This window comes from Stegastes partitus, unplaced genomic scaffold (genome assembly GCF_000690725.1).
Source record: "Stegastes partitus isolate 25-593 unplaced genomic scaffold, Stegastes_partitus-1.0.2 Scaffold2219, whole genome shotgun sequence".
Lineage (NCBI taxonomy): Eukaryota > Metazoa > Chordata > Actinopteri > Pomacentridae > Stegastes > Stegastes partitus.
Window position 1 is genome coordinate 9,015 of NW_007579950.1, and position 10,116 is coordinate 19,130.

General features: G+C 40.8%; 1 protein-coding gene across 1 annotated transcript in view; it reads right to left on the reverse strand.

Annotated features, from left to right (window-relative positions):
• Positions 1-5,111: 5,111 nt before the first annotated feature.
• LOC103374355 (beta-arrestin-1-like) overlaps positions 5,112-10,116 on the reverse strand; it is a 10,297-nt gene continuing 5,292 nt past the window's right edge. Inside the window, exons 10-14 of the mRNA XM_008304432.1 lie at positions 9,945-9,982; positions 9,820-9,872; positions 8,097-8,121; positions 6,119-6,711; positions 5,112-6,080 (exon numbers count right to left, since the gene is read on the reverse strand). Of these exons, the coding sequence (XP_008302654.1) occupies positions 6,618-6,711; positions 8,097-8,121; positions 9,820-9,872; positions 9,945-9,982 (210 nt within the window). The 3' untranslated portion in view covers positions 5,112-6,080; positions 6,119-6,617. The remainder of the gene's footprint in view (positions 6,081-6,118; positions 6,712-8,096; positions 8,122-9,819; positions 9,873-9,944; positions 9,983-10,116) is intronic.

The following is a 10,116-nucleotide window of genomic DNA, read 5'->3' on the forward strand; positions in this document are numbered from 1 at the left end:
TAAAAGTATTTTAGTTATCAGTCTTAACTAGGGATGTTCTGATCGAGTTTGTTATCCCAGATCCAATCCAAGTTATGTATGATTTAGTCTCTCCTGATACTATTTCTCCAGATAATACACACTTTAAGTATTGTAGATTAGCTGTAGTACTTAGCAGTGCCACCATGTTCTATTAATACTCTAGAAACCAGCAAAGGTGTCACTCGAACTGTTGGGAAGCAGATGGCATTGTGGGGGATTTAGCCAGTAACCAGGCAGCACCATGACAAGTCTTTGGTGACGCTTAATCAGCTCCGATCAACACTTCAGCCATCTCAGCCCAGAACAAATGTCCAGTGCGCTTATTTTCTACCATAGATGAGCTGATAATGGACTGAAAATGCTGCATTTATCAGGAAAACTGCAAAAAATTTAAGATGCAAATGCGAAATAAACGTAGAGTCAAGCTTAGACTCGTGCTGATACCGATCAGCTTTTTTGGCCCCAGTTTTAGAATTGGATTTGGGATCATACGTGTCCACAGGAGCATTGTTTGTCAAGGAGTTGCGCCCAACTTTTGATTCTTTGAGGGCAAACAAATCCCCTCCGTCAACTGACATCGGCTGCACCTGACTAGAGAAACGCTTCGCTCAAGGGCCAACATGGCGGCTCGCAGAAACACCAAAATGTGTTTCTTAAACATTTCGGGCGAGAATTAAGCTGAGCAGTCGTTGAGTCTGTCTCAGTCTAGACCAGCAACAGTTAGCTGGAGGCAACACAGCGCCACTAAAATTCATTGCACGGCTGCACTTTGACAACCTGTGGGAATTGTTGAGGCGATGCATCCTGTGGACACGTACCATGAGGATCGGGTTTGGGATCTTATGATCAGGACATCCCTAGTTTCAACAGTCCGACTCTCTCCAGGCTCGCTAAGGTAGTGCTAAGGGGACTTGAAATCCGAAACTGACCGTGAAGAAAAATTAAGTTGTCAAACCAATTTTAAGCTAGCTTAACTTGAATTTAGTTTTAAATTGCGCAATGTTAAGATGATGCAACACAGATTTTTATGTTTTTTTTTTTTAATCTTGCAACCATACACAGTGGGAATAGGTTCCCGTGAAGTATGTTTTAAAGTGTACCTGAATAAAAGAAAAAGCATCAGAATGTTCTTTCACCTGGAACCAGAGAACCCTGTTGACCTTGAAGTTCTGTTGGAGGGCGTCTTCAGATCTGTTGCTTCGTCTGGTCTGCGATTCGTTGAGAGCAGGTCCAATCACACGTTTGAGTTGAGAGCTTTGAGTTATAGGACGAGGAAAATGGAAGAGCGTAACAACAAAGTACAAAGACTTCTTCATGTTTTGACTGATAATGAGGCGTTTTTCCACTGCAGGAACTCGGAGCGACGAATCCAGAATTAACATCTTTTAGCTCAGTTTAGCTTTTAAATACCACCAAACACCTGAATCAGTAACGGATAAAGGAACAACAAGTTAACAAGTATTGACCTAGTCTAGAAATAGTTTAACTTCATCGCAAGAAAGAAAAATAAAAAGAAGAAAAAACGGCTGATCTCAGGGCATCAGTGTGACTTTAGCCTTAATATTACGACTCTGAACTGTGCTTTGTTTGTTTGTTTAGTTTGTTAAGTTCACATTTTCAGGTTTTACAGTAGAAATCTTGCTTTTGGTTCCATTAAAAGGTCTTCAGATTTTACCGTTTTCATCAGTGTTTTGGAGAAACGAATCTTTGGTTTTTAACCAGAGTCGAGATCTGCAGGTTGTCATGGCCGCCTCACCAGCACTAACGCTGGAGTCGGTACATTTTCCTCCCTGAATGAGTTTCTAAAGTGTTTCTAAGGAGTTGTGAAGGTTCTGGCAGGTTCCTGCAGTGGAAACAGCCTCACGAGAACAAAGATCCACGAATCCAGACCAGAGCAAACGATCCCCAGGTCTGAAGACGCCCTCGGCTGTTTGAGTTTGGTTGCTTTGTGCGACGGGCTCAGTTGGAGCTCAGACACACAAAGTCTCGTCACCCAACACCCTGTGAAGTCAAGTGTTTGCTTTCTGTTCGGAGGCTTCGCTCCGCTCACCGTTAATCCCACTTTGATGATGTGAAACGGAAACCGTCACGTCTGAGAGTCGCCGTTTAAACATCCCTCCTGGACGGTTAACACGATCTGCACAAACACGTTAAAGACACACAAGAGAAACCTCCGAACGCTTCTGACCGGACGGTTGATCAAACAACGAGAAAATGATTCAAACTGCATGTGTCACGACTACGACGAACCAAGTGACCACAGAGAGACACAAAACCAACAGAAAGTGACAAAAACAACCACAAACAGACAAAAAATGACCACAATGAGACACAAAATGACACAAAAGACACTAAAAGAATTCAATGGGACACAAAACAACCCAAAGTGACCACAAAGAGACTAAAAATGTTTAGAAAGAGACAAAAAAATTACCAAAAAGAGACACAAATTGACCACAAAGACACCTGAAACAACTACAAAAAGACTGAAAATGACGACAACGAGAGACAAAGTGACAAAAAGACACTGAAAAAACTCAATGGGACACAAAAACCCACAAAAAGACAAAAAAACAACAACCACAAAGAGACAGAAGCAGCTAAAAATAAAGACAAAACGAACACTAATGGATGAGTTTGGTGTTTGTGTGAACTCTGGAGGTTTGTGCGTCTGCGGCTCTCAGACGTGTTGGTTTCTGCTGTTGTTGTGATGATTGTAGAAGTTGTGTGAATACACGTTGACCTGCTGAATGTCCCTGAACAAAGCCTGTAGCTGCTCATTAAACTAGTTTCATCCTACTTCATCTCGGGCTGTTTTTGTGACTCGTCTTGTTGTGCGTCCGACGGGGAGGCGGCTCTTTGTGAGGCCGAGCTGTAAGCACATCCCGAGGTGTCGCAGCGTTCGTGTCCTCCTGATCGCCTTCCTGTTTATCAGCAGCTCCCGCTCCTTTATCTGCCTGGAGTCTTTGTCCGTGGGCCGGTGTGAGGTTTCCCGACTCTCCCGGGCGGCGAGTCATCCGATGATCCCCGGCGGCGGCCCAGCAGGGCAGGGTTTCCCTCCAGTGTCTCCGCTCGGCCCACAACAATGGAACAAAGGCAACACGAGTCTCCGGGTGGTTTGGGACGGATCGTGGGGAGGATCTGAGCAGATACAAAACATCCAGGTCTCTGGCATCCAGCTTCACACCAGACACCTGAGAGGAAAACTCTGAATATCTGCAGCTGAGTCATCGCAAACAAACACCAAGAAATCTGAGAGAAGTTCCCACAACGTCCCCTCAGAAGCAGCCGAGTCTTCATCTGCAGCCACTTTAGTGTATTTACTGCTGAGTTTTACCTTCACAATGAGAATATATCAGAGTTACACACTCTTGAAATATAAACAGCATCTGAGGCAGCAGCAGGAGGAGGTCGGGGTGGATGGACGGCGCTCAGAGCAGCAGATGGAAAACACACTGAAGTTAGAAACTGCAAACAGATCAGTTTCACATCCACCCAGGCCTCACAATCTAAAGACTAAATCTGTTTTCTATAACCAACACTGAGCATCAGTATTATGGGATGTATCATGATTGTTTCCGTGACTCTGCTGCAGTTTTGCCACAGAAACTATGATACATCCCATAATACTGATGCTCAGAGATGATTTGTTGAACCAAAAAAACAACAAAATCAAGATTTCTCTTCACACTGTGACACCTGGAGTAGCTGTAAAATGTTCAAATGTGTTTTTTAATCAGTTATGAGGCTCAGAAATGATTAAAAAGGGATAAATGTGGATGTTTGAGGTTCTGGAAATGTTCTCAGTGCTCAGGACAGAAACACTCAGACTGTGTTACCTGATAAAACCGTCTGGAGGCTTCACTGGTTTCTCTGATAAAACAATAAAAACACTGGTGAGAAACATCGTTAGTATTAAACTAATGAACCTGTGCAGCAGCAGCAGCAGCAGCAGCGCCTCCTGCTGGCCACAGTTAGTCTGGACGTACAAACAGCTTCTAAACTACAAATATGTGACGTTTGAAGTCTATTAAAGTGACTGATGCACATTAGAAGCTCAGTGTTTTAAATATGAACCTTTAACTGTTGGACAAATTTAAAAAGTTTTATGATTCTTATTTCAACAGGACGACAAACAATAAAACAAAATTAACTTCTTCTAAATAAAACTAATGTTGTTTCTGAGCATTAATTAGAAAATCTGCTGCTGAAGACTTAATATTGAAGCTAATCATCATCATTGTTCATTGTCATCATCACCTCAGGCTCATCTTTTTTCACTCACATGCTTCTTGTTTACTTTTGTTCCATGTTGTGTTTATGTGTCTGTAATGTACATGTATGTAATGTACATGTATGTAATGTACATGTGTGTTTGTTCCTGCTGGCGCCTCTTGTCCAGGTCATGAGAACATGAGAACTGGTCTTTACCTGCTAAAATAAATATGGAGCAGTGAGAGCGCCAAATTACAAAAACAAATCAATACAAGAATAATTGAAGTGGAAATAAAAAGAAGAATAAATAAGATAATAATTTATAATTATTTTTTAATTTTTATTTTCACATTTTTTATTATTTTTTAATTTTAAAAAAATGTTATTATTTGTTTAATTTTAATTTTTTTATTTATTTTTTTATAATGTCGCTTTAAAAGCAAAGGAAATATGTGCAGAAAAATGTGTGCAGGAGGAATGTTGTCGTGCACATTTTTCCTTTGCTTTTTATTTAAAAAATAAAAAATTACATAATAAAATGAAAATAAAAAATAAAGAAAAAATATATTTTAAAATTTTTTATTTAAATTTTAAAAAAAAATTTATTAGTTTATTTATTTGTCTTTGTATTTCTACTTTTATTAGCTTTTCTTTTATGGATTCATTTTTGATTAATGTTGCTTTATATGGCCACATTATTTATCTTTTATTTTATTTATTCTTCTTTTTATTTTCCACTTTTATTTTGCGATTTTTTCATTGATTTATTTTTGTAATTTGGCGCTCTCACTTCTCCATAAATAAAGGTCAAATAAATAAATAAAATGAATTATTATTGACACACAAAATCACACAATAAGAAACTGAAGCCTGCAGACGTTCACTCAGAATCTTTTATTTGTTGTCGCTGTCAGAAACACAACAGGTTCAACTACATCATCGTGTTTCTACCACTAACAAACTCTCAGGCTTTAGTTCAACCTACAGACGGCCTAACGAAGTCCCATCCAGACTCACAGCCTTCAGATTAACAAGCAGCTTTTCTACGGATGCTTTTTTTTTTTTTCTACGTTCGTCCACCGAGAGCGTCGCAGCGAACAGTCGGAAACACTTTCACCGTTTTCTTCGCCTAAAACCAAACCGACGATCAGATTAGCTGATGGTGGAGAAACTGCAGAACTCTGCCTCCCAGAATCACCTCCACGTGTCGCTCAGCCGCTCCACAGAACCGACAGATTAAAGACGTCAACAACAAACACATGATGAATGAATCTCGTTGGAATTGATTTGCCAAGAAAAGAGACAAAACACACAATAAACACAATAAACAAAGTTAAAGACAAATTAGACTGAAGGTTTATTATTATGTTCAATTCTTCTAAAGATGTTCCAATAATAGAATTAAAAATCAAATGAATTCAGAGTTTTTGTTGGAATGAGTTTCTGAGCTGCTGGAGGAGCTCGGGGTGGATGGAGGGCGAACGCAGCCCAGAGTCAACAGAAGCTGTTTGGTGTTGGTGGCTGAAGTCATACCTGAACATTGTCTTTATCAGACCTTTACTGTATCGTTGTTTTCAGCCTTATTAGACTTTTTGTGTTTCACATTCTGCCTCTTCAAAGCCTCGTCTGTTTCCAGTAACTCGTACATTTCCCCAGTGAAGGATCAACAACGTTTAGCTTATCCTACATTCATGCTCAGTGCCGACGTTTGTCCAAATTGTGTCACGTCGTGCTAATTAACAACAACTCCTCTTCAACAGAAAACGTAAACGGGTTTGTGTTTCAGTAAATCAGCCAGAGCTGGTTAAACGATCTCTACAGTCGACCCATCCATCAACCCCGACCTCCTCCATCAACCTCGACCTCCTCCATCAACCCCGACCTCCTCCTAACGCCGACTCTGTGGCTCAATAAACACGTCACCCCATATTCTGCCCTACTATGACCACCAGGGGGCGGCATCACAATAAAACCTAACAAACTGCCGACAGTAGTCTTGTACCTGAAGTGTACATCTGGGGCGTCCGACTGCTTACTTTCCAAACACCCCGTTAACAGTACAAGTACTGCATTCAGCGCGTTACTGCAGTAAAAGACGGGAGTACGTTTCCTCGACACGTTAATAGAAATAATAATTATCTTGACGTTTCTATTAGAAGGGGCAGATTATTTAAATTTAAAGGTGATTTCTGGGAGACAGAGTTGTTGTGTTCCACCTGATAATGATGCTGGTTCCTGCTAGCGCCCCCAGCAGGCTGCTGCGTCCATTGCAGCCAGATGGTTTGTCCTGAGGGTGGCGCTACAGAAAACTAAATTAACCACAGTGAGCCCGGTGGAGAAGCAAACCGGACGGTGACCGCTCCGTCGGCCATCTTTGTAGTTCAGGCCTCGGTGGGCGACTCGTCGTCGTCTCCGTAGACGATTCCCTTCAGATAGGCCCGTTTAAAGTCCTCGAACACCATGTCGTCCGTTTCACTGCAGGACAGACAGAACACGGGTCAGAACCGCTTCATCACATCCTGTTTATTGTAGGAACTGGTTCCGTCTGCAGCATAACACCGAAGAAAAATATCAAGGAACCAGGTAACAATGTAACATTCTGGACTAGTTGTGGATTTGTTTTTGCAGTGGTTCTGGACTGGTTTAAGACTAGTGTTACACTGGTTGTTGGCTGGCTTGGGACTGGTTTGGGAATAGTTTTGGACTGGTTGTTGGGCTTGTTTTTGCAATGGTTCCAGACTTGTTTTAAACAGGTCTTTGGACTGGTTTTGAGACAAATTTTGAGACTGGTACTGGATTTAGTTTAGGACTTAATCAAGACAGGTTTTAGACTTCTTTGGGATTGTTTTTAGGACTGGTTTTGGACTGGAGTTTGAACTGGTTTAAAACTGGTATTGGACTGGTTTTGAACTAGTTTTGGATTTATTTTTAAATGGTTCTGGACTGGTTTTAGGCAGATTTTAGACTGGTTGTTGGCTGGTTTGGGACTGGTGTGGGACTTGTTTTGGGGCTAGTTTGGGACTGGTGTTTGAACTGGTTGAAAACTGGTGTCGGACTGGTTTGGGACTTGTTTTGGGACTGGTTTTGGATTGGCTACTGGATTAGTTTTTGGAATGGCTTTGGGCTAGTTTTAGACTGGTTCTGGACTTAGTTTAGTCTGGTTTTGAAATCGGTACTATACTTCTGGCCTGGTTTTCAACAGCTTCTGAACTGGTTTTTGGATATTTTTAGGACTAGTTTGGCACTGGTCTTGGACTTGGTTTTAGACTAGTCTTGGGTTGGTTCTGGACCTGTCTCAGGCTGGATATTGGACTAGTTCTTGGACTGATGTTTTCTGCTGGTTTCTGGGCTGGTGGGGGATTCGTTTAGACTGATCATGAGTTAAAAGCTTCAATATTTCATGGCTACATTGAACTATTTTCCAACAGAAATAAAAACTTTTTTTGGGAGTCGACTCCTGTTTGCGTCGCGCCTTCATATTACTGTTCAGTGTAACGAACACTGAAATCTGTGTCGCTTCAGTCATCATGAGTCAGCTTAAACTGAAGGTGTGTTTTCAGGACGTCGTCCTCAGATGACCCAGTTCCAGGATGTGACAGAAAGAAGCTGCTGGCAGCTGAAGGACTGTTTTATAATCTGGACGCATACGTGTGATGAAGGACGAACAATAAAGAGAAAAGACTGAAATAAAATCCAGATCACACGTCTGATTACAGAAAACTGATCCCAGAGCTCGAAGCCAAAATATTTCTCAACACAACAGGTTTGTTTCTGCAGAAATCTGAACTAGGAGGTCGACAGAACGATTTAAAGACGAGCTGCTGATGAACAAAGCGGATTTAGCTAAACAGAAATCTTACCTCTCCTTGGCTGAAGGTAACGGAGCTGAGAAAAGAGAAAACACGAGTTAAAGTCAGAAAACAGCAACAGACCGCCTCAGACTGTTAATGTTGGTCTAAAAATCAAATAAATCATCTTTTAACAGAACCACATGGACCATGAAGTTCTATAAAACCTATAATTTTAAGTAAGTAAGTTTTTGTTTCATATTGTTTAAATATTGGAAATGATCGATGAAAATACAGAAAGAAATGAATTCAGAGGCTACGTGTCTCATGTAAAATACCATTAAAACCCTGTAGCCCTGAAGATTTTAAAATAATTAATGTTTTCTTTACATAAAAACACTGAAATTAAATATGTTTGGAAACTAATTTTACAAATATTTAGTTCTTATTTAACAGATGAATGTATGAAAGAGGTCATTTCATTGTTTTTATACGTCTAAATATTAATTACACATAAAAAAACTAAATAACATCATGCAAAATGAAGGTTTAAAACTGATATTACTGTTTTTTTTATCATATTTTTTTATCTAAATGTTAACCGTCACAGAAAAAGCTGCAGATATTCACATTTAACGAGATGCTGCTGAAACTATAATTAAACTGATGCTAACGTATCCACACTGGTGCTGATGATGGATCAGCGAACGTTTCCGAGTCCTCACAGGTAGCTACAGGTGTGTGTTTGTTAAGCAGCTTGTTGTGTATCGCTGGCAGCAGTCTATAAACAAGGATCTGCGTCACAACCTGCAGATTAACGCGCAGATTATTGGCGATCAATACAGATTAAACACACACACGGTTATATATTAACTCTGCCCTAGTTGGTCACAGTTTGTGTTGAACTGAAGAGTTCTAGTCGGAGCTCATGAACCACCATGATGCTCCTTTACTAGACAAACTCCCACAATGCTCTCTGCTGCCACTATGAGCTGTCGTCTGAGTGACGCCTCCTCTGGTCTCTACAGGATTAAACAGTGAGAGGCTCCACCTGGTGGAACAACCAGGTACTGCAGCTGGTCTATGACAGAGAGAATCCAGGTTTTCTTCTGGAGCTTGTGGAGTCTCAGTATGTCCTAAACTCTAACACTACGTTACAGATCCAGTCCTACTAGAGATTTACAACAAGGTTTTATGATCACCTAAAGAACTTTAGGAACAGACTGGAGGCAGAAATGAATTTCACATGTTTCCAGCCTCTTCAAATTTTTCCTCTCTGCTTATCAGATGTAGGAAGATGTTCCACCATCAGCTGAATGTATCTCCACCAACGTGCTCCTCTGTTCTCTGGTTCTGATCCATGCTGCTTTTATTTATTGATCCAGGAGGTTTTATTTTCCTCTATGGAGAAAAAGCTAGAGTTCAACCTGAAAACTCTCAGAATTTTATCGACCTGACTGTTGGTCACAGCTGACTCAGTCGTGGTTTCACTGTTTTGGTGGATAATGTGGAATTTTTTGTTTTTTACAGGATCTTGTTCAAGCCACTGGTTTATTTTTGAAGAATTTTTAAACGAGACACATAGAACACAGTGATATTAATGAACTATCACGTGTTAAAGCTCAGATTTAGTTGATCTTCACTCAACAGGACGTCACAGAGAACTCTCAGAAGGTTGACAGTCTGATCAGTTTCTGCCTTTTTAGTGATTTTTTATTTTTTGGTTCAGAATGAAACAGAATCAGGAGGCTTTAACCTTTGTTGACTTTAAAAATGTCTGATTCAGATTTGTTACCTGCTTCGGGTTTGGGATGCATCAGCCTGAAGGGAACCTCCAGAGACAGCTCACTGTGAACAGAGAGCAGCTGTGAGTCCACATGTTAGCTCAGATACAAACACAGAGTGTGACTGTAGACGTACCTCGATCCAACCATCCTGATGGAGGCCAGCAGCAGAGACAAGAGACACGATCAGTTCACTGACACTCAGTAAAAAACACAACATCTGACGGAGCAGCTTCACTCCTTCAGTTCAGCAAAATGAGCCTCAGACGTTGTTAAATGTCAACACAAAGACAACATGGAGCCTATAA